Below are 26,090 nucleotides of genomic sequence, written 5' to 3' on the forward strand. Positions count from 1 at the left end.
GGAACCTCCATATGCCGCGGGAGCGGCCAAAGAAAAGACAAAAAGACCCCCCCCCCAAAAAAAGAAGGATTACTTACTTGTTATTGGTAACAAAGATTGAATGCAAAAGATTGAATGATAACAAGGAAGTTGAATTATTAATCAAAACCCTCAATATATTCTGGCTATGAAAAAGAAGGAAATCTTGCTATTTGCTACAGTGTGGATGAACATTGAGGGTATTATACTAAGTGAGAAAAGTCAGTCCGAGAAAGACAAATACTATATGATTTCACTTATATGTGGTATCTAAAGACATTGAACTCATAGAAAGAAGAAAATAGAAATAAAGACATATATTCAAGTAACAATGCCAATAAAGAATTAATGTTAATATAGAAAATTAGATTCTGGTAATTGTTGCACAACTCTATGACTATTCTAAAACAGATGACTGAATTGTACACTTTAAATAGATGCATTATATGAATTATGTTTTTTTAAAGTAATCTAAAATCACTGGCTTGATGTGCTAACATTTAGCAGAGCATCTTTTGAGACATTAGCTGATAATATCCAGTAAATTCATAAACATAATTTACAATGGGCATTTCCAGCTCACTTCCCCTCAACTATTAGAAAATATTTCTATTTTCCACATCTTTGAGATCAATGAAAGGAAGACAGAAGGAGAAGTTCACATTTATGGATGAGGCGATTATATTGTGAGGCAGAGTTGGGAGAGGCATTCCTTCTATGTGGAAATCTCTGGAAATTGCAGAAAGCAAGTGTAAGGTAGGGTAATCTGCCTGGCTAGCTGTAAAAAAGAAATTAGATCCAGTGCTCCTAGCTTATATACATGTAGAGTCAGCTCACTGACTTTCCAAATTATCAACTCCTTCTTTTTCTTTATTGACGCAAGGAACAACAGAAGCTAAAAACCAAGTCTATAGTCATCCCGTTCAATAAAATTACCAAGTGCTTATCTGCTTTGCAAAACAAAAAACTACACAGTGAAAAATCAAGAAAATTATCCTTTATTTAATAAATATTCTAGTAGCTCAGAGAGAGTTTAGGCAAAATAGCCGTGGACAAAGACTGCCACTGCCAGGAGGAGGATGGCATTGATGTTCACTATAGTCTTCCATAAAGGCTTCTCAGATATGTCTGTCAGCTTCCTTTTCTGGGCTTCTTCCTCCTCTTTACTCAGTTTGGGGCCTTTCCTTTGCAAACCGCAGAACAAGTCATAAGCCTTCCTGAGACATCCACGAGTTTCCTCAGGATTATCTGAAACAAAGAAATAAAAAAAGATCACAAAACATGGGAAATGAAACTCCTGTCACAGGTAATTGTAAAGAAGGGTTATAATCACTTCTAAGTTTTAGAGGAATCCTGCAGAAACAACTGGCACACAGATCCATGAATAGATGATGGTTGGATTGACAGATAGACTAATGGACAAGTGGATGAAGGGGTGGATTTTGTGTGTAACAAATTGTTGTTGGGAAAGTACGATTTTAAGGTTTCAGCTTGCCATAAATCTAATTCATAGCATTAAAAAAAATCCTAAACAAATCCAGGCACATAGAGTTTCTATGTGAAAGCCAAATGTAAATCAGGTATTACCTTCATCAACACCATCATGAGCCTCTTCGTGTCTTTTCTCTTCTGCATCTAAATCAATTCGTTCTTCTGTACTATTCCGAAGAGCCCAGCACAGGCGATATAACTAACCAGAGACCAGAGCACATTAGTGATAGGCAAGTGTTTACAATCACGCAATGATACATTTGTTTACTGTATAGCACAAAAAAAAATCAACCAGCACAGAAATGTATAGGTAACAAACAAAAGATCTTCCACCCCACTCACCTCAAAACAGTGATAACCATTTAAAATTATTTGTTTTTAATTCTTCCAGTAATTATTAAAACTCTTCAATAATATGTTTAAAACTCCTATCTCTGGATTTACAATGTCTTAAAATTCAAATATTTATCTAATTTATGCTATACCTTGGCCTCCTTCATTGTCCCTATCATTCGACTGTTATTAGCTACATCAATTTGGCTTTCAGTTTGCCTAGTGGTTACTCTTTCAATTTTTAAAATATCTCCTTAAACTCTGTCTCTGGATCCATCATGTGTGTTTGTTTGTTTGTTTTTTGCCTTTTCTAGGGCCGCTCCCACGGCATATGGAGGTTCCCAAGCTAGGGGTCTAATTGGAGCTGTAGCCACTGGCCTACACCAGAGTCATAGCAACGCCAGATCTGAGTCACGTCTGTGACCTACACCACAGCTCACAGCAATGCATAGATCCTTAACCCACTGAGCAAGGCCAGGGATCGAACCCACAAACTCATGGTTCCTAGTTGGATTCGTTAACCACTGTGCCATGACGGGAACTCCAGATCCATCATATTTAGATAGAATCTGTGTGCCTTTATTAAGTTCTGATAGCAATTTATACTCTTACATGGTCATTTTCCAACCCACCTCCAATTCTTAACACTACTATTATTTTAAAACAGCTAAGCTTTATAGAGTTTCAATTATTTTCTATAAATATATTTAAGATTTTCATGGTTAGTTTGTATGTGGATTAAAATTTTTGAAAATAAGTAGCTAGCATTTATGCTTTTATGTAATTTTTTTGTGTGCTGTTGATTCAAGACATATGATTGGATAAATACAAGTTCTAGGTCATTCTAAGGAAATTGTTCCATGTGTCAAATGGGTTTTAAAAATGATAATCCATCATCTAGCTCAAAGTCATATTTGTCTCATGACTTTCTTCTATAGATTTACTGGAATCTGTAATTGGCTTTCTTGTTTGTTGTTGATATATATGCATATGCTCCCACTGTATTACTGTGATTCCTAATAACTTCATATAAGATTCTCAATCATTGAATTATAGTATAAAAAGCCATTTTCTTTGCAAAAACTCCCCTATTGGGGCTTCTTGAATTCTTTTTTTTTTTTTGGTCTTTTTAGGGCTGCACCTGTGGCATATAGAGGTTCCCAGGCTAGGGGTCAGATCGGAGCTATAGCTGCTGGCCTATGCCACAGCCACAGCAACGCTGATCCGAACCGCATCTGCAACCTACACCACAGCTCGTGGCAATGCCAGATCCTTAACCCACTGAGAGAGATCAAGGATTGAACCTACATCTTCATGGTTACTAGTCAGATTCATTTCTGCTGAGCCACAATGGGAACTCCTTGGATTCTTGTTCTAACTTGGACTAGGTGTTTTCCAGTCTTGCTGAAAACCTATCATCCTGAGATTTTTCTTTTTCTGCATTGCTAGGTTAGGTCCACACACTCACTATTTAAATCTTTCTCCAAAACTTTTTACCTCCTAACTGTATTGAGAAGTTTTTTGAAGATGAAGACCATTTTATAATCACTTATTCATTGGTGCTTTACATGTACTAGGTACAAGTTGTTTTGTGGAATGACTGGATGATAGTGCCTTGGGTTCCTTCTAGCTCTAGTGATGCTATAATCCAAATGTATGGAATTTGCACACCAGTTAAAGTGTTAGAAAGCAAAGAATCCTTTTCAAATGAACATATCTATTATTCACTACTCACATGTACATCAGGAATGGGTTTTGTTAACAGAGAAATTGCCAGGACGACCAGTATGGAAACAAAAAAGAGAATTAGGGCAAAGTACAGATAGTGTACTCCACAGATGATTTGGGGGCAGTTACTGGCAGCCAAGCAACTCCCTGTTCCATAGACAAACTCTGCAATCATACGAATGAGGCCCATCACAAATCCAATGATTAGACCCCAGAAGGCTCCCTGAGGAAGAGAAAAGAATAAAATTATTGTATTTAGAAAAGAGGAGACACTCATTCCAGTAAGTAATAGTTATTATCCTGTCTGTGTTCTCCACTAAGGACCAAAAAATGGCCAACATTGACCACAAGGTTAGCAAAAGCAGGGAAAAGTTGCTAATATGTTACCAATGGGCTATCGCTCTCCGTGGTTCTGAAATATCATCCCACTGTTGGTTATCCAACTCCAGGACACTAATGCCTACTCTGACCCATAATGCAGTTTTCCTTGACTTTGACCTTATATATAGATTTTAAAACTTGTGATTTATTTTGTGGGGTAAACGTAACTATGGTTTATATTATACAATTTAAAGAGTTTACATTAGACGCTTTGGCAACTCTCTCAAGCTTTTGACACTTAAAAGCATTTATTTTTTCTGAGACATTGGTCAGGGTAGAATCATGTATCCCCTGTTCCCCTGATCAAAACGTTATATTTAGGGGAATCAGCATTGCATATGAATTAAGATTATGAGCTTTGGATGGAGAAAGACCTTAGCCTGAATCCCAAGATCCCAGTTACTAATATTAAGTAACATATGGAAAGCGTATATATATGCATCTGTTCCTCATTTGAAAATTATAATTATAAGGCCAATATCTGCAAACAGGTAAGGGATTAAAGGTACATGGTCCATAGTAATCAATAAATTATATATATCATAATTAGAAACATGTTTTGAATCTTTGCAAATGTGGTAGATTTTCATCTAAATACTTCATATTTAAAAATCTCTTTTAATCCTCACAGCAATCTTTTAAGGTAGGTACTTAGCTTAATCTTATAGAGAGTCAAGCAGTTTTATTAAGATCACAATTATTAAGTGGTAGAACCAGGATGAACCCTGGCAGTCTTACTCCAAAACTTGTGTTCCTAAGCTCTGTGATGTGGATGTATATGCTATTTTATAAGAAATGTAACCCATAATATAGGAGCACCCAAATACATACAACAAATAATAACAGACATAAAAGGAGAAATTGATGGGAATACAATAATAGTAGACTTTAACACCCCACTTGCATCAATAGACAGATCCTCTAGACAGAAAATCAATAAGGTAATAGAAATCCTAAATGAAACAGTAGAAAAGTTAGACTTAATTGACATTTTCAGGACATGCATCCAAAAAAAAATCACAATATATACATTCTTTTCAAGTGCACATGTAATATTCTCAAGGACTGACCACATACTGAGGCACAAAACTAACCTCACTGAATTTAAGAGTATAGAAATTATTTCAAGTATTTTCTCTGACCACAATGGCATGAAACTAGAAATCAACCAAAGGAAAAGAAATGAGAAAAAACTTACTACATGGAGACTAAACAACATACTGCTAAAAAACCAATGGGTCAGTGAGGAAATTGAAAGGGAAATTAAAAACTACCTCAAGACAAATGATAATGAAAGCACAACCATTCACAATCTATGGGATGCCACAAAAGCAGTTCTTAGAGGGAAATTCATAGTGACACAGGCTTTCCTCAGAAAAGAAGAATCTCAATCAACAACTTAACCTACCACCTAAAAGAATTAGAAAAAGAACAAAAAACCCTAAAGTCAGCAGAAGAAAGGAAATCATAAAGATCAGAGAGGAGATCAATAAAATAGAGATTCAAAAAACAATAGAAAAAAATCAATAAAACCAAGAGCTGGTTCTTTGAAAGGATAAACAAAATTGACAAACCTCTGGCCAGACTCACCAAGAAGAGGAGAGAAAAAACCCAAATAAACAAAATAAGAAATGAAAGTGGAGAAATCCCAACAGATACTGCAGAAATACAAGAAACCATAAGATAATACTATGAACAACTATATACCAACAAATTTGACAACCTAGAAGAAATGGACAACTTTCTAGAGACATACAGCTTGGCAAAACTGAATCAAGAAGAAACGGATCAATCCCATTCTTGGGCATCTATCCGGACAAAGCTCTACTTAAAAGAGACACATGCACCCGCATGTTCATTGCAGCACTATTCACAATAGCCAGGACATGGAAACAACCCAAATGTCCATCGACAGATGATTGGATTCGGAAGAAGTGGTATATATACACAATGGAATACTACTCAGCCATAAAAAAGGATGACATAATGCCATTTGCAGCAACATGGATGGAACTAGAGAATCTCCTACTGAGTGAAATGAGCCAGAAAGACAAAGGCAAATACCATATGATATCGCTTATAACTGGAATCTAATATCCAGCACAAATGAACATCTCCTCAGAAAAGAAAATCATGGACTTGGAGAAGAGACTTGTGGTTGCCTGATGGGAGGGGGAGGGAGTGGGAGGGATCGGGAGCTTGGGCTTATCAGACACAACCTAGAATAGATATACAAGGAGATTCTGCTGAATAGCATTGAGAACTATGTCTAGATACTCATGTTGCAACAGAAGAAAGGGTGGGGGAAAAAACTGTAATTGCAATGTATACATGTAAGGATAACCTGACCCCCTTGCTGTACAGTGGGAAAATTAAAAAAAAAAAAAAGAAGAAACGGATCAACTGAACAGACTGATCACTAAAAATGAAATTGAATGTGTAATGAAAACACTCACTATAAACAAAAGTTGAGGACCAAATGGCCTCACAGGCAAATTCTACCAAACATACAAACAACTTATACCCATTCTCCCTAAACTCTTCCAAAAGACTGAAGAAGAATGAACACTCCCAAAGACACTCTATGAAGTCACTATCACATCACTCTAATACCAAAACAAGACAAAGACACTACCAAAAAAACTATAGGCCAATATTTTTGATAAATATAAACACAAAAATTCTCAACAAAATTTTAGCCAACTGAATCTAACAACATATAAAAAAGATCATACACCACAACTAAGTGGGATTCATCCCAAGTTCAAGAGGATGGTTCAACATACAAAAATCAATCAATGTTATATACCAATTAACAAAAGAAAGGTCAAAAACTATATGTTCATCTCAATAGATGCAGAAAAAGCATTTGACAAAATCCAACATCCATTCATGATAAAAACGTACCAATAGAGTGAACACACCTTAACATAATAAAAGTCATTTCATGTCAAACCCATAGCCAATATAATACTCAATGGAGAAAAGCTGAATTCCTTCCTGCTAGAATCTGGAACAAGACAAGGAAGCCCACTCTCACTACTTTTATTCAACATAGTATTGGAAGTCCTAGTCACAGCAAAAAGACAAACAAAATAAATAAAAGATATCAAAATTGGAAGAGAAGAGGTAAAATTATCACTCTCTGCAGATGACATGATACCACATATAGAAAACCCTAAGGACTCCACACAAAAACTACTCAAACTGTCCAATGAATTTAGCAAAGTATTAGGATATAAGATTAACATTCAAAAATTTGTTGCATTTCTGTACACTAACAATGAAATATAAGAAAAGGAATATAAAAATATAATACCTTTTAAAATCACGCCTCCCAAATTAAATACCTAGGAATAAACCCAACCAAAGAGGTGAAAGACTTGCTGAGAATTATAAAACATTAATCAAGGAAATTAAAGAAGATTCAAAGAAATGGAACGATAGTCCATGCTTCTGGATTAGAAAAATTAATAGTGTTAAAATGGTTATACTACTCAAAGCAATCTGCAGGTTCAATGCAATCCTTATCAAATTACCCAAAATATTTTTCACAGAACTAGAACAAACAATCCAAAAATGTATATGGAAACATAAAAGACCCAGAATTGACAAACAATCCTGAAGGAAAAAAACAAGCGGGAGGCATAACTATCTCAGCCCTCAGACAATATTATAAAATATAGTAATTAAGACAGTATAGTATTGGCACAAAAACAGACATGCAGACCAATGGAACAGAATAGAGAACCCAGAAATAAACCCAGACACCTATGGTCAATTACTCTTTGACAAAGGAGGCAGGAATATAAAATGGGAAAAAGTCTCTTCAGCATGTGGTGCTGGCAAAACTGGACAGCTGCATGTAAATCAGTGAAACTAGAACACACCCTTACTTCATGCACAAAAATAAATTCAAAATGGCTTAAAGACTTAAGTGTTAAGACAAGACACAATAAAACTCCTAGAAGAGAACATAGGCAAAACATTCTCTGACATCAACCATACAAATGTTTTCTTAAGTCAGTCTCCCAAGGCAACAGGAAAAACAAAAACAAACAAACAAAAAAAACCACCAATGGGGAGTTCCTATTCTGGTGCAGTGGAAATGAATCCAACTAGTATCCATGAGGACATGGCTTCAATCCCTGGCCTTGCTTGGTGGATTAAGGATCCTGTGTTGCTGTGAGCTGTGGTGTGGGTTGCAGATGTGGCTTGGATCCCACATTGCTGTGGCTGTGGCATAGGCTGGCAGCTATAGCTCTAATTCACCCCCTAGCCTGGGAACTTCCATATGCTGTGTGGCCCTGAAAAAAAGCAAAACAAACAAACAAACCAATAGGACCTAATCAAACTGACAAGCTTTGCACAGCAAAGGAAACCATAAAAAACAAACAAAAAGACAACTTACAGAATGGGAGAAAATAATTTCAAATGATGTAACTGACAAGGGCTTAATCTCTAAAATACACAAGCAACTTATACAACTCAACAGCAAAGGAAAAAAAATCCAAAACAACAACCCCATTGAAAAATGGGCAAAAGACCTGAATAGACATTTCTCCAAGGAAGCTATACAGATGGCCAACATGAAAAAATGCTTAACATCGCTAATTGTTAGAGAAATACAAATCAAAATGCCTATGAGGTACCACCTCACACCAGTCAGAATGGCCATCATTAATAAGTCCACAAACAACAAATGCTGGAGAGGGTGTGGAGAAAGGGTACCTTCCTTCACTGTTGGTGGGAATGTAAATTGGTACAACCACTATGGAAAACAGTATGGAAGTAACTCAGAAAACTAAACATGGAACTATCACATGACCCAGAAATCCCACTCCTGGGCATATGTCCAGACAAAACTTCCCTTGAAAAAGATACACGCACCATTATGTTCACTGCAGCACAATTCACAACAGCCAAGACATGGAAACAACCTAAATGCCCACTGACAGATGAATGGATTAAGAAGATGTGGTATATATACGCAATGGAATACTACTCAGCCATAAAAAGAACAAAATAATGCCATTTGCAGCAACATGGATGGAACTAGAGACTCTCATACTAAGTGAAGTAAATCAGGAAGAGAAAGACAAATACCATATGATATCACTTATATCTGGAATCTAACATATGGTATAAATGAAACTATCTACAGAAGAAAAAAAAACAAACTCATGGACATGGAGAGCAGACCTGTGGTTGCCAAGGGGGAGGGGGAGGGAGTGGGATGGACTGGGAGTTTGGGGTTAGTAGATGCAAACTATTTCATTTGGAGTGGATAAGCAATGAGATCCTGCCGTATAGCCCAGGGAAGTATATCTAGTGATGGAACATGGTGGAGGATAATGTCAGAAAATGTATATACATATGTATGACTGGATCACTTTGCTGTACAGTGGAAATTAACAGTACATTGTAAATAAACTATAATAAAAATTTAGCTATAAAAAAAGAAATATAAAGACTGTACTAGGAGTGCAAATTGTACACTGACTCATTTTAGTGAGAATCAGGAATTGCAGCCGACCACAGTTGAAACTGGGATAAGCCTTGAGTTATATAAATAGGGTGAAAAAGATTGCATTTTTCTATCGGTGAATGAAAACAAAATTTTTGTCATTCCAGCAGTGGAGAAGTTTCCAGATCTTCCCTTACCTGTTCATTGACTCTTTTACAGAAGATGGCAAGCAGGAAGACAGCTGCAATTGGAGGCCCGAGGTAGCTAGATATTGATTCTATGTAATGGAATAGTTGTCCATTTTGAGCAACCTGTACTAATGGGACCCACACAATGCTGATGACAATTAATAGAATAATAAATAGCCTGGGAAGAAAACAAAATTATTTAAATATTAAACAAAAGCCTTATTGGTAATTCCATTATGCTTTAGTTCTTGAATTCATTCTGTGGCTATTCATTGATTTTCCAGATAAAATCAATCTATTTGACTTCACATGAAGCCATACTATGCCTAATGATTAGTAAAATGCTAATAAAGCAACTGCCTATCTATAATTAGTCATAGTATCTTCAACTATGAGATTACATGTTTGAATGTCAGCAACTGATTAATAATTCTCTAATGAGAATAATACAACACACTATTTCTATTAATAAGCAATTCTTTGTTAAATACACAACACACTATTTCTATTAATAAGTAATTCTTTGTATGATAAAGAAAGCAGACTCCCATGTTGGTCTTTTTTTTATAGCTTGAGAGAAACTAAGTCAGTTTGCATAGATTACAATTAAAACATCCTCTATCCAGAATGCAGAGTGAATTGACCAGAAACATTAATTTGTGCATTTTACTACCTGAGTACTTTGACAAGTAGAACAATTGGTTAAAACATTGATAAGCAGAAAGATCCTACGGAAGCACCTGGGCCCCGGGAGCATGGCTGATTCACTTTTCTAAACTCCACAATATTCTTGTGCTTGCTGTACAAGGAAGCAAACAAATACAATTTATTGGACTTTTTGTAAAATATTATCACTACTCTGTGCTCACCCAAAACAGAAAGGTGGGGATTGGGAGAAGAGGAGGACAAGCAGGGGATTGAGGCACAAGTGTCTCATTTTATCTTTACAAAATCTCTGCAACCTTGCAATAACTAAATGTGGAGTCTGATCAGGATGCCTAGAACACAGTAAAGATTCAATTGATAACACCCACTATCCTTGTTGTTATCATGGTGGAAAGCAAATCACATGCCTCCCTTGCTCTCTTATCTTTGGTTAATTTTTATCACAGGTGGAATAAAATCCAAAGTCTTGTTATGGTTTAAATAGCCCTGTATGACCTCACCTCCCTTTACCTTTCTGATTGTGTTTCCTATCTCTTTCCCAGCTGCTCCTCATGTGCCAACCTCACCCCTTGTGGTCTTCACACACACCACACACGTGACCATTATAATAGTGCAGCATTTACTGTTTCATCCCCACAAAGCCAGGAGAATCACTCCCACACTTCCTTTAGGGTTGTGCTCAAATGTTACCTCCTCAAGAGAGAACTTTCTGAGCATCTCTCTCAAGTAAATGCCAGCCTTTAATTGTGTTTTGCTTTTCTACCAAACACCTTTTGTTACTAGGTATAGAATATACTTATTGTTTATCTTCCCCACAAAGGCATAAGTCCCACAAAGCCAGAAATTATTTTTCACATATATGTTCTTTTTTCATATTTGTGCTCCGGGAGATAGTAGACATTTAATAAAAGATAGAAAAGAAAAACTCAATAATTTATCATTGAGGGCACCGATGCCCAAGATGATGTGTCTCTTAGTGGACTTTGGCATCTTGGGCCTGCTGAATTCTAGTACAACTTTCACCACCACAAAAGTACCAATGTCTTATTGTTCTTCCTCTCCTATAGCATTTGTCCAGAGTCAAGATCTGAACCAAGTGGGTCCTTGGAAGTTTTCCCCTCGAGTACTTCATTCACTAAAGCAATTGTAACTGTCTTCAACAATGCACAGTCTTTTAAATAGGTGGTCAATTTCTCTTGGTCCCCTATTTCTTTTTTTTTTTTGTCTTTTTGCCATTTCTTGGGCCACTCCTGTGGCATATGGAGGTTCCCAGGCTAGGGGTCCAATCGGAGCTGTAGCTGCCAGCCTATACCACAGCCACAGCAACGCGGGATCCGAGCTGCGTCTGCAACCTACACCACAGCTCATGGCAATGCCGCATCCTTAACCCACTGAGCAAGGCCAGAGATCAAACCCACAAACTCACGGTTCCTAGTCGGATTCGTTAACCACTGCACCATGACGGGAACTCCATTGGTCCCCTATTTCTTAATGAATGTAGTTGTTAAACTTCTCTCTAGTAGTGTGTGGATGGCCTAACCTGTTACTATCATCATGTGGTATACATGGAAACTTCTAGAGACAATACATTAGTCTCTCAGAGTAAGTAGGATGTTTATACCCCATGAAAAACACTGGTGGGGCGCTCCCATCGTGGCTCAGCAGTTAACAAATCTGACTAGCATCCATGAGGACACAGGTTCGATCCCTGGCCTTGCTCAGTGGGTTAAGGATTGAGCGTTGCTGTGAACTGTGAGCTGTGGTGTAGGCTGCAGATGCAGCTCCAATCCTGCATTGCTGTGGCTATGACATAGGCTGGCAGCTGTAGCTCTGATTTGACCCCCAGCCTGGGAACCTTCATATGCTGCATGTGCAGCCCTAAAAAGCAAAAAAGAAAAAAGAGGAAAGAAAAACACTGACAGAGGTTCATGAAGGTGTGGTTGGTGGAGGGTGTGAGGACAGGAAGAAATACGAAACAGAGGCATTTGAAAGTCTGGAAAAAACAAATATTTAAAGTATGGGCCCAAGTTTTGTATCTAGAAAGAGAGAAAGTTGGAGTAGGTGTCCTCTAACGTCTCCTCCTCCCACTCTAGAGTGCTATAATTAGTTTCATTGAACCAAAGATGAAGAGGCTCTAATTCATTTCTATAATGTGCCTTTTCCAGAGAAATTGTAGGCAGAAACCAGGAATGTCTCACCGTCCAGCTATAAGGAGCTCTTTCTCTGATGCCTGCTTCCTAATCTTGGTGTAGAGATCCATCGTGAAGAGGGTGCTGGCGCTGTTGAAGATGGAGGTCAGAGAGCTCATGAGAGAGGCCAACATGACTGACAGCATCAGGCCTCGAAGTCCTAGTGCGGAAAAGGATAAAATCACTGGGTAGGAACTGGACACAGTGATCTACAAGGGCCTTGTCAAATCAGAGTTGTTCAAAGATGAAGCGTCACCTGGAACACTCACTAACTGATGTGTCAGTCAACACATGTCATCATTTGGCATTTCCTGCATATTCCCTGGTGATTTGAGAATAACCTAGCATAGAATTTTAGTTATAAATGTAAACTTAGAGATCATTTGAAAGAGAGGAAACTTTGTGCTGTCATCTTTACTTGAGGAGGAACTCTTGGCTTCCTAAAGAGTTAAGGAACTAGAGAGGGAAAAGCCTAGTGGGAGGTTCTGTTGAGGAAGTCTTTGGGGGGCAAAGCAAAGAGTTTTGAAATATTATATCAAATTCACCCTTCAGCTTGCTCTGCTTATTAGTAATGCCCCTAGGCCTCCCAGGACCAGGTGTGGAATGGGGTGAATGGGTCATGTCACTTGTGGGTCATGCGCCCTTCCTCCTCACTGTGTTCATGTGGGTCATGAAGGAGAAAGCTCACAGAAGTGTTAGCCAACCTAAGGTACAAGATCACGCAGTCACTACTGAGCCACTTACCATGCTCTGTTTCTGATCACTACAGATCACCTTCTAGCAAGCTAATAACTTACTTATTTCATATGTGTGGTTTATTTTCTATCTCATGAAACCAGAATGTGAGTTCTACGGGATAGATGATTTTATGCCTTCTTCATGGATGTTTTCTGAGCACCAAGGCACTGTCTGGCACATAGTAGTCACTTAATAAACAGTTGTAAGTTAAATAGATTGAGTCTATTATTTGTATATCACTGTTCTAAAGAAAGGATAAAGAGTTAACCTCTAGTCCTCTGAATTTATGTTTTTACTATGCAACTCTTACTGATAAACCTGTAATTTAAGTACTCTTCATTGCCTTGATAGACAGTCTTGAAACCAGAGGAGGAGGGAGTCTTCTAATAGGAATTACATCTGGTTCATCCCTGTATTCTCCAGGCCAAGAACATGGCTGGTAGCCTATGGCAGGTACTTAAAGTTTGATGAAGGCAATTGAATTACTGGAAGGAAGAACTAACTATTAAGGATTATACCATAACCCTTTCTCATGGCCCATCTCTAGACCTGGCCTCTGAGGCATGAAGTTTTTCCCATCTTTATCAAGGTATGATTGACAAGTACATAATTAAGGCATACAATGTATATAATGTATATCCAATGTATATAATTAAGGCATACAATGTGGTGTGAAATGATTGCAACAATCAAGCTAATTAACATATCTATCACCTCACATGGCTATCTTATTCTGGTTTTGTAGTGATAATACTTGAGATCTGTTCTCTTAGCAAATTTCAAGCAAGCAATACTTTATTATTAACTATAGTTTCCATGCTGTACATTAGCTGTCCAGAACTTATTCATCTTGTAACAAAAAGTTTGTACCCTTAGATTTCACATATAAATGACATGGTGGAGTATTTGCCTTTAAGTGCCTGGCTTATTTCACTCAGCATAATGTTCTCTGGCTTCATCTATGTTGTTGCAAATGGCAGGATTTCCTTCTTTTTTAAAGGCTGAATACTCTTCCCTTATCTACACCTCTATCTCCACTACCCCCACCACATTTTCTTTATCCAGTCATTAGAGCGTGGATGTTTTCTTACCACTGGGCATCAGTTCCATCACCAGCAATGGATAAGCATAGTTAGAGCAGCCAACTTCAGTACCACAGTGTTTCACACATTCAGAAGGTACTACACAGGCCACCTTCTCTGAGGAGGGATTCAGATAAGTAGATTCAGTGAGTGGGGCCCAAATAGGTAAGATTAACAACCATTTGACATAGAGACAAGTTCAAAGGTCATGAATGAGAGGACTAGACATTGGAGATTCAGCTTTGAACTCCATACCATGGATCTGGTCCTTCTTTGCCCAGAATATGACTGCCTAGTTGTCTCACACCTGTAGCTTCCTGTGTACTAACCTAAGGCGCAGGGTTATTCTTTGAGAAATAAGTGCACTAGAGCAAACACGAGAGGCTGATTCCGTTCTCCAGGAAAGCTGCAAGAGCAGAAATCCTCCCAGGAGCACAGAACTCCAGAGATGAAACAACCACTACTCCCACTTCTACCATCACCACTACAATGACAATAACACCCAAGTTATTCGTGTATCTCATCACTTAGCCCAATGTTTTCCCACCTACACCTAAGAACAGGTGTTACCATGATGGTTGCTGCAGCGACTGCCCCACATGGGTGATATCATGCTTCATTGTGGCATTTACACAATATCTGGGTAATTTTCTTTTTTTGCTTAAAACAATATTACAGCAATAGATGGCAAACTTGATAAAAAAAACCCCACGCAGAATACTAACACTTTAGCAGTTTAGCTTCTTTTAGTTATAAAATATTCATTTCTAATCCTTTTCCACCAAGAAATATCTTTTTTGGCATAACTATGGTAATTGTTGAGATAATATTTGTAGACTGCTTTTTATACTTAACATAATAATTTCAGCATTTTCTCAAGCTTTAAGATAGTCTTCAGTCTCTTCTGTGCCATTTTCTTTCTTCCTTCCTTTCTTTCTTTTGTCTTCTTAGGGCCGCACTATGGCATATGGAAGTTCTCAGGCTAGGGGTTGAGTTGGAGCTATAGCTGCTGGCCTATGCCACAGCCACAGCAATGCCAGATCCGAGCCGTGTCTGTGACCTACATCACAGCTCACAGCAACGCCAGATCCTTAACCCACTGAGAGATGCCAGGGATCAAACCTGTGTCCTCATGAATACTAATCAGATTCTTTTCTGCTGAGCCATGATGGGAAATCCTGTGCCATTTTCTATAATGAGGGTATACAATAATTTCTTTGGCTGTTCACTACTTGTTAGATATCTATACTTTCTTTACTGTTATAGACAACACTGCAATGTTGCAATAAGAAGGGATGTCAGTCAGTTGATGTTCATCTTAACAAATTTCAGCTAAATAAACTGATGCCCAGTTGAGAAAACATGAAGTAGATTCAGTGTTATCTGATGTATTGCCCATTAGAAACCAGAGGCATTGATTAACCAAAAAATATTTGGCTATATTTCCTTCACCCTTCATAATAAAGAAAGAAAGTTTATTTTTTAAGGAAAATACCCAAACAACCCAATTCCAAAGCAGTGAAGGTTGGTTCAGTTCTCCAACCATCTTGGAAGGACCAAAAAGTGACAGTGTATCTCAAAGACTTCCTCATTTAGAGATATCCTTGGGCTCAACCATCACACCTCACTCAATTCATATTTTCCCAGTTTTACCTCATCCTTCTGCATTATCTTGTAGACTAACTTAAATCCAAGCCACTCATGAAAACAGGACTCAGACTCAAAGTCTGCAAGGAGACAGGCATGCAGTATAAGAGAAAAGGGAAGATAATGTCAAATATGCCAGCATTTCTTGTTTCTAACCCTCTGCGCAGCTGTTCTTTCCACTTGGGATTCTGTTTTTACCTCCGTAGATAATGGGTTTTCTAATTTGTCAAAGTCTTGATACATCTTAGAACCACTACCCAGAATCCAGGCATAATAAAAAGAGGATTTATGAATTCATAACTTGCCTGTGTACAGGATGCGGCTGATCATCCCGGCATCACCATGAGGAACATGGGCAGCAGCTTCAGGTATCCACACATGATGCAGGCGGCCTTCACGTGAGACATATCCTTGCCTGACAGGCAGCGCTGCACAATGACCTGCCAGGGAAACACAGCGTAGTCATGAAACAACCATAGAATGACCTCAAAGAAGGGGAGCACCTCTTTTCAGAAATTAATGTTACAATAAGAAATAGTTATGACTAGCAGAAGACAATGGGCTTCAGAGTAAAATCAGAATTTGAATTCTTACTCCTCTTACATAAGAGCTTGACTTCTATAAGTCTCTGATTTCTCATCTCTAGGTAGCGCTATCTCTCGTAGGGCATCCTGAATATTTGGTATTTTTGTGAGACTCTTAGTACATAGAAGTCAATATGCATCACCACTATTAAAACATGTTTACAGCTCCCACGCTGTATTGTCCCTATGGCAAATTAAGCCCACTGACATGGAAACACCAGTGTCAGGAACCATCAGAATATAACCTTGAGATATTCATCTCCAGATTTCTTCAGACTCTTCTGAGGACCTCATCCAGTTATGAATCAAACATTATGGCCCTTAGAAAATGAATGTATATAATTTCATAATTTCTACTTAAGCGCTCCATTTCTTGACTAAGAATTTTAGCAAAGCAGAATTTTTAACCATAATGCCATAACTTCTTGATATTTATCTCCTCGAGGAATGTCGTAAAATAAATGCATTTTTCTGCTTAATTCTCTTTGGAGAGACAAATCTATTAGAGATAGCAGAAATGTTATTTAGTGCTGAGGGAGCAGGTGGTATTTGTAGACAGGGGCTGGAAGCCAATGGTTGGAGGGACAACACAAATTAGAAGTGAGGAGAGGAGTCCTGTTGTCAGAGAAACAGGTTCAGCCACCAGATCTAAAGAAGAATGTGAGGCTAATTATAGAAAGCAAGTCAGATGATTTCAGAGGCAAAATATAAATAATAAAAATGGTCTCAAAAATCAATGATGAGAGGGTACATTCTTTGGTAGATAAAATGTTGAGAAAATCAGTTTATTGAATAGAGAAAAAGAAAACTAACACTAACATTGATACAAAGTGGGTTAAAACTGTGAAATTATAAGTTTGAGTTGACAGAGACTATTTAGGGAGAAGAAAATTTCAAAAAACAAAACAAAAATAAACATATGCTATAAAAAGGAACATCTAGAAAACAAAAAAATAAAATCTTAGAAGTTAGAAATGCAAAGGAGGATAAAATTAAGAAAATTTCCAAGAAAGTAGAGGAAAGAGAAAGAAATGAAAGATGGGGGGGGGGGTAAAATACTAGAGAATCAGCTGGGAAGACCAACACTCAAAAGTAGAAGGTCCCAAATAGAAGAAACCAAAATGGAAAAAATCAAAGAAAGAATCTCCCAAACTATTCAATTACCAGATCAAAGAGGTCACAGTGGCCCATAATAATGGATGAAAACAGATCCACACACAATAGTATATTGTGGTGAAATTTCAAAACACCGAGGACGAAGGAAAGAAGTTTCCAGAGAGAAAAGCAAGTCACATCCAAAAGACCAAGAATCACTTCAAGCTTCACATCAGTAATGGTGGAAGTCAAAATAAAATGAATCCATGACTTTCAGGAAATGATTTCCAACCTACAAATGTGTACATAGCCAGAGTATCAATTTAGGAAGAGTTGGAGTGAAGACATTTTCAAACATGCAAAATCATAATACATTTACCTCCTATCTTTCTCAGGAACTTACTAGATAATTCAACTGCTCTGAAAGAAGGATTAAGCAAAGAAAGACGATGATGTGGAATACTGAAAATAGGAAATATAACCTAAGAATGAAGCAAAGGAAATCCTAAACATGGTAATGAAAGGGGTTCTGGGTTAGGATAGGAACCAAGCATAGAGGACAACCTGACAGTCTGTGAGAGGTGAAAGGCTCTGGGAGAAAGCTAGAGAAAGAACTGGTAGAATACTTGATGGGTGTGCAAATATTGAGAGGAGATTCAGGCAATTTACGGAGGGTTGTTTAATCAGGAAAAATTATCAGGAAAAATGAAAACAAAAACAAGAGAATTATTTGTTTTAGAGAAAAGAAAAAGCTAAAGGAAACCAGATAATACCATGTAACTTAGCTGTGAGTTATATTTATGTAGCTATAAAAATTGAAGCATTGAATGCAGAACTTACCAAAATTTTGAATTAGATCTATTGGGAGGATGGAAGAACAGGCGGTGTGCTTGTGGGAGATTGAGGGTAGAAAATTAAAAGAGCTAAACTCTCATTTCTAATTATGAGAAGCCATAGAAAAACCCTAAAACTGGAAAACTAAGAGGGAGCCATACAAACTTTTATTTGAATCACCTGGGGCTCAGGCTTATGAGCAAGTTCTGATTCAGTGGGTGTAGTTGGCATGTAAGAGCTAATGAACTCCAAGGTGATAGCCATGTCAATTGTTCATGAGTACAAGGATTTAGAGAATCCAGAATACTTAAGGAGATGAAGTTGTTTGCTTTTGAGAGACAGTAAATGGTGTAGAGAGCTGGGATACCAGACAGCTATTTTTTATAACAAGCTTTCTAGAAGTGTTTGGCTCTTTAAATCATGCGCATATGTGTATATGAAATAGAAACTAGATGTTTTTCTATGAGAAGAAAAGGAACAATACAAATTATCTACACACACCACACACACACACACACACACACACACACACACACACACACACACACACTTCACCTGATCTGTGCACCAGTACCACGCAGCTACGACGGTCATTCCAAATATCATTCCTGGCCATGGAATATCCCCAGTGACAGCATCTCGGAAAATGTGGAAGGAGTCTCCCTGAGGAGTGTAGCACTTGGGGCTGATTGTCAGGTTGTCCCCCTCGACTATGGTTGGGATGGCATTCATGTACTTCTCTGTAAAACTCTCGTAGCCTCCGACTTCGACAAAAGCTGGAAAGGCATTGAATAAAATGAAATGTTTCATAGAAATCCAAGACACTTCATGTTCATAATTATTCCCTTGTAGTGGAGGTACCCAAACACCTCCAATCAGCCTGGTCAAATCCTCAATGTCCTTCTCCCAGGATCCATGTATTTCTAGTACCTCTACTGGCACTGGCCATGCCATCAGATTTCCCTTCACAAAGTACATAAAGCAAATTACTCTTTAACTTTTCTTCTTATGGTGCTCTTGGAAATTTTGATTTAGTGTTTAGCCTTGTGGTAAAAATTAAACTGTTATCCAAAAGACTGGTATTTGATGTTTCACAAGCAGCCAAGGCAGAAAAAACCTGAAGATAAGCTAAATGAGGCTAACAGAATTAGATATCGGAAAACCACAACCCATCTGAAAGGGCCAGAAGTCATGGTCTTTCTTCCGGATTCCAGAGCCTGGCTGGTCAGACCTTACACACACTCTGGTTTTCTGGTGCAATACTATATTATACCTGTGTTACAATAAAAATTTGGAAGGATAAGGAGCAGAAATTGGAGGCAGCAGATTAAGTGTGGTGAAGGGAAATGGTGAGACTCAGCCCCCTGGGAGGGTCTGGAAAAGTTAGGTATAGAAAGGAATCACAATGGATGAGAACCATAGAAAAATAAGCCCAGGCATTTGAGACAACATAGTATTGGTTCAAGTGATATAGATTTCATCAGCATGAATTTGTAGACTGGTAGACATTACAACTCTACATTTGTAGAGTTGAGGTTGACCGTTTACTTCATTAACTATTTGAGCACTAACGTGTTTGTTGTGTGCCAAACACTGTGCCAGCATTATATGCAAAATGAATGTGCAAGGCAGAGACTCAACCTAGTGGAGGAGACAGACAATACAAGGAAATTGTTCTGATAAGGGAAGTACGGTTTGTAATGGAAATACATGGGGGACCTAAGAGATGAGTGTTCTCCCATAAGGATAGGAGAAGTGAATCTTAGAGAGGCTGATGCCAGGGTATGCATCACTGGGGCCAGAAACCAAAGAACCATGAATGAAAAAAAATAGAAATTTTGGCTTAAGTAGAAAGTTCACAAGGAATTGGTACTAGCAATTGCTTTTTGAGTAGCACTGTACAATAGAATTTTCTGTAATGATGGAAACATTCTATTTTTGTGCCGTCCAACATGGTAACCACTGGTCATATATTTAGCAGTTGAAATATGGCTAGGCAAATGAGAAACTGAATTTTTCATTTTAATTAATTTAAATTTAAATAGTCATATGTGGCTAATAGCATCCATATTCTGTCAAAATCACTATCATTGTGGATTTGTTGTCTTCGCAGTTATATCAGTTTTGCTGTGTGCACCTTTAAGTTCTGTAACTAGGTGCATGTATGGTGTAGCTTGAGTAGGTGGTAGAACGGGTTGCTGCTGGTCAGGAGAGGGATAAAAGGACACTTGGTTTCACCCTACATCCTTTTTACTGTGTACATGGATTTTCTAGGCAAAGATAAACAAACACCATAAAAAAGGAAACAAAAATCAGCAAGCTGTAAATTAGATTCATCAATAGTGTTTGCTGGCATGACTTAAAAGAATGAATTAGTTGATGATACTACTAAGTGAGAAAATCCAACCTATGATTGTATATTCTAACAATAGAGTAAGAAATGTACTTTAATTATTTCCATCTGAAATAGTCATAATGAAGTTTATATTTAGTTATCTAAAACTTTCTTAATATTAAATCCTTTATTTAATGCAGATCTATATAAATGAAAATGTACATGTAAATGTAATTGAATCCAATGCACAGTATTTTCATAAAAATTTTCAACCCAATGGTACTAACTTTGTCCATTATGAACACAAAGATATTAAGATTAAACAAAGAAATTTGTCTAAGCAATAATTTTTTTTAATCTTTTTGCCTTTTCTAGAGCCGCTCTCACAGCATATAGAGGTTCCCAGGCTAGGGGACTAATCAGAGCTGTAGTCACCGGCCTACACCACAGCCACAGCAACGCGGGATCCGAGTCGCGTCTGCAACCTACACCACAGCTCACAGCAATGCTGGATCCTTAACCCACTGAGCCCTGATGGGAACTCCCTGAGCAGTAATCTTTTAAAGGCGGTAAAGTTCTTCTCCCTCACTTTTTCATGCTGAGATAGTACAGCAAGAAAGAAGTTAGGTAGACATTTCAATGATGTGAATTATGTAAATGATTGGAAAATGTGACCCGATAGACTTGGAAAGCAGTAGTAAAGAGCAGGTAGACTGACCAGATGCAAGTCCTTGATTTCTGGCCTCAGGGCCTTGCTCACACTGTTACCACTTACCAAACCCCATGAGAATAAAAGAACCTATCAGCATGATGATCGTTTGGAGGGTGTCTGTGTAAATCACCGAGGCCAAGCCACCTGTGGAGAGAAAGAAAAGAACCAGGACATTTTATCCTCATCTATTTGCCATCACCTCCAGGTTCTCCTCCATCCAAACCCTGGAAATAACTCAGCAAAAACATATCAAAAGCTCCTAGAAGGGCCACAAGCTCCTCTTGTCATCCTTATCTCCTTAGTAGTTATGTCTCTCTTTGATCCTCCATATCCCTTGCCTTGCCTTGACTTGACTCAAAGTTTCTGAGAAATATAGTAGAGGTCCATCTTTGTGTGAGTTTTTTTGTTTTGTGTTTTTTTGTCTTTTTAGGGCTGCACCCGAGGCATATGGAGGTTCCCAGGCTAGGGGTCCCAGCTGCTGGCCTATGCCACAGTCTCAGCAACTCCAGATCAAGCCGCATCTGAGACGTACATACACCACAGCTTAAGGCAATGCCCATCCTTAACCCACTGAGTGAGCCGAGGGATTGAACTTGCATCCTCATGGATGCTAGTCAGATTCATTTCCACTGAGCCACAACAGGAACTCCCGTTGTGTGAGTTTTTGAATATTAAATAGGGGGAAAGGCCAAGTTTTAATACCATGAAAGTTTCCTTTAACAATCCCTCAGTTCACTCCACTTAGAAAAATACTTGCTCTCAAAAAAACTGGGGAAAGCCATTTTGCTTTGGTGTTGGAATGTATCACTGTCTCATTAGTCAAGAACCAGATATAGTTGTTGACTTGTGTTTTGCTGCAGTGTGTTCAAACAACAATGACTTTCAACTCTAGGCTCACAGTCTCAGTCAGCAAAGTATTTCCTTCATGAGAGTGGCATGGGGAAACAAGACAGATCCTGAAAATAGGAGATTCACACCCTTATCTCTCACTTATTCTGAAATGTATTCAATGTGTTAAAATGGCTCCAGAGCTTTCTTGATTATTCCAAGTGTTATTTTTCTTTATTTTTCCCACCTGAGCTAGTATAGTTTAATTTTCATAAGTTAGTATGCACGAGCCGCTGCACCAGTTTATGTGGTTCACAAAAGGCTGCTATTGAACTGTTACCACACACTGTCTCTCATAACCAACTGGCTGCCTCAATCCTCCTTTCCTGATTCTGCAGTTCATAGTCTACCATTGTGCCCTGGCATCATGTCTTCATTTGGGCCCTGCCTTGGATTTGCCAGTCTCAGGTTGAAGCCACTATTTCATCCTGACTTTCCATGTATACAATACACTGGATTCCAAATGCCAGTCTGGGTACCAAACACACAGCTGAGCCAAATCACTCTTTCACCACTTCACTCACCACATCATTAGCTGCTCACACCCAATACTGAGGATTCTGTTTTCTTTTGTTCTAGTTGTATTTCTGGGTCTGTGGTTGAATATCACAATATGGAATAAGAAGTTTTCTTTACCATGACAGTGACAAAGCTAACACTGAGGGTGCTAATGGCAGGTGAGATGAGCAGAAGAGAGCATTACTGAGCTAAACTTGCAACAGACTCACCAGTGATTGTGTAAATAGCAGTGATAGCCAAGAGGCTGAAGATCGCCAGATAAAGGTCCAATCCCAAGGCCAGCTTGATGAATATGGCTCCAGAAAATATGTCTGACTAAAGAGGGAGCAGTTAGGATGGAAAAGAAACATGCACCACATCACTTAGCTTTTCACTGATGACTTCCCCCAAATACTTACTGTAACTCTACATGTCATTTCTGCAATCCACTTGTGAACTCTTTAGAAGCCAGATCTCATCCACAGAGGATAAGTTATTGGACTGACCACCAAGAGGAATAACTAGTGAGTGAACAGAAGGTGAGACATGTCTACACTATAGCTTGTGTAGAATACTCTTTCATGATGGTCAGCAGAGAAACAATAATAAAGACTAAAGAGGTAGACAGAGGAGACACAAAATAGAGGAATGGCTATTGTCAGGAAGGAAGATACTTGAGCATGCTTGGGGTATTAGAAAGTAAGGGGTAAAATGTGAAGGGTGAGGTAATTATGAAGCAAATAGCTAGAGACATTGAGACGAGATGGGATCAAGAGTAGGCAGAGGTTGAGGGGCTGAACTTTGATAAAAAGGGAAGATTCCTTATCCTCAGAGTGGTGGGAAGAAGGAAAGAATAAGGTTATTTGGGTGGAGGAGGAATGAGTGGTTGGTTCACACCTAAGTTTACCAGACTAAGTGGGAGATGAGGTTTTCTTTCTTTTTTTTTTTAAATTTATTTTTTTTTATCTTAAGTATTTTTTTAAAATTTTATTTTATTTTCCCACTGTACAGCAAGGGGGTCAGGTTATCCTTACATGTATACATTACAATTACAGTTTTTCCCCCACCATTTCTTCTGTTGCAACATGAGTATCTAGACATAGTTCTCAATGCTGAGGTTTTCTGATAAGAGACAGAGGTCCAGGAGCTAAAAAGGTTGTGGATGGTTTAGAATGTCATTGAGAAGACCAGGGGAAAGTCATAAAGAAACATAAATAAAAGAACTATTGGTTGAGGTCCAGAGGCCAGCAGGGAGTCCTAGCTATTTGCTTCATAATTACCTCACCCTTCACATTTTACCCTGAGATGCAAGATCATGTCTACCCAGCTCTGCCTGGGCCCCTGTAGCCCCAAAGTCTGCTTCCCTGATTCCCTGATATTTCTTCAGTGCAACTGGTGTTTGGATCTGTCCCCTAAATTCTGATCTTCCCAGGATCCATGTCAAAAACAAAACCCAAAACCTGAGAAATAGTATGTAAGCATGTTAGAAACATGGAAATAAATTCTCTAGGTACAGGCACAGAATAAGTGGGAAGCTGGGTTTAACCAGGATTGAACTCTTTTTCTAGGGGAGTTTAATGAAAGGGGAGACAAGCAAATAAATTGAGTCTATGTGATAAAGAGTGATTATAAGGATGGATTATGGAATCTAAGGAAAAGGAAAGCATGAGTCAAGTAAGGGAAAGGATTCAGAATCAGACGAATTAGGTTTTTTTTTTTTTTGGTAGAACTTGGGTTTGGAAAAGGTGTAACAGGAGATGGTTGCTTTTTACCCTCATAAAATTTGAAATAAAACCTGATGTTTTATCATTTCACCAGACACTCATGTTGGTGAAAAGCCTATTCTTGATAATCCAAGCCTAGAATCTAACTCTGTGTTACAAACACAAAGTACTTTCTGCAACTTTGTTATCACCGGATTTTTAAGGACTGCAACTACTGTGTAAATTGAGAGGAGATTGGGCTTTTACAAAATTTGATAGTCACAAAAAATTATTTACCATTTCAGAAAAGACATCACCTGCTGGGACTCATTGTATATAATTTGTCATGAATGGTACCTGCATTTGTCTGCATTTATTGCTGTCACATTCATACTAATCTACGTGGGGGGGCAATTAAAATATTTCTCATAAATAGGAAGCATTTCAAAATCCGAGATTTTCTTTTGCTATTAAAGACATTAGTTGGACAATTGTCATCTCTCAATAAAGTCTGTAGGTTACAATCAGTTTTAATCCAAGTTAATTTCTTTCTTTTTTTGTGTGTGTGTCTTTTTAGGGCCAAACTTGAGGCATATGGAGGTTCCCAGGTAGGGGTCGAGTCGGAGCTGTAGCTGCCAGCCTATGCCACAGCCACAGCAACACAGGATCCAAGCTGCATCTGTGATCTATGCCACTGTTCAAGGCAATGCCAGAGCCTTAACCACTGAGTGAGGCCAGGGATCAAACCCGCAACCTCATGGTTCCTAGTTGAATTCATTTCTGTTGTGCCACAATGGAAACTCCCAAGGTTAATTTCTTAATTTAAAAATTTGTATCATAAATGTCTTTAAGGCATTCGGGTTCAATTGTCTAAGGTTAAAGGTGCATGATGTCTTACTGAGTACATATAATGACTCTCAGTAGATGTATTATTGGAGGTTGAGAACCAGTGAACAAGATGATCTTTTTAAAACCTGGGGCAGGGGAGAACTATGAAAGTCGCTGATCTGTTTAATAATTAACCAGGACAGAATCTGTTATCAGAGTCTAATAGTACACAGAAGGTCATGTCTAAGATTATTAATATCACTTAAAACATAACCTAGTTGGTAAAAATGGACTCCTGTCGCTGAATCTTTCCAGCTCACCACAGCAGCTCCTGCATAGTCACTTGGCTTTCTCTGTGGCTCCATTCAGCTCCCCAACATTCCATCCTCTCCCACCACCAGGAACCATCCATGCCAGGAGCCTGCATCCCTCAGGGTCTGCTTTGGCCTCTGTCATTCTGCTCTAGCACTTTGTTCATGCTCCTTAGGGTCATAACTCTGGGCTTCAGGGCCAGAGGAGAATGGAGATCAGCGAGTCCCACCCACCTACAGTGCTCTTTAAGATCATAAAGCCCTATAGGTGTTGGAGCCAGAGGCAGAATGTGTGAGCTCAAAGCCCCAGATACCTGCAGGCTCCTCTGCATCCCTTGGGGTCTCTTCACCCTCCTGTCCTGGGGCTCATTTAA

General features: G+C 38.5%; 1 protein-coding gene across 1 annotated transcript in view; it reads right to left on the reverse strand.

Annotated features, from left to right (window-relative positions):
• Positions 1,007-26,090, reverse strand: part of SLC5A4 (solute carrier family 5 member 4) — a 33,394-nt gene continuing 8,310 nt past the window's right edge. Inside the window, 11 exon segments of the mRNA NM_214182.1 lie at positions 1,007-1,266; positions 1,606-1,708; positions 3,578-3,793; positions 9,616-9,784; positions 12,471-12,621; positions 14,291-14,398; positions 16,234-16,258; positions 16,261-16,368; positions 18,997-19,217; positions 21,552-21,632; positions 23,105-23,210. Of these exon segments, the coding sequence (NP_999347.1) occupies positions 1,052-1,266; positions 1,606-1,708; positions 3,578-3,793; positions 9,616-9,784; positions 12,471-12,621; positions 14,291-14,398; positions 16,234-16,258; positions 16,261-16,368; positions 18,997-19,217; positions 21,552-21,632; positions 23,105-23,210 (1,503 nt within the window). The 3' untranslated portion in view covers positions 1,007-1,051.

Source organism: Sus scrofa, chromosome 14 (assembly GCF_000003025.6).
Source record: "Sus scrofa isolate TJ Tabasco breed Duroc chromosome 14, Sscrofa11.1, whole genome shotgun sequence".
NCBI lineage: Eukaryota > Metazoa > Chordata > Mammalia > Artiodactyla > Suidae > Sus > Sus scrofa.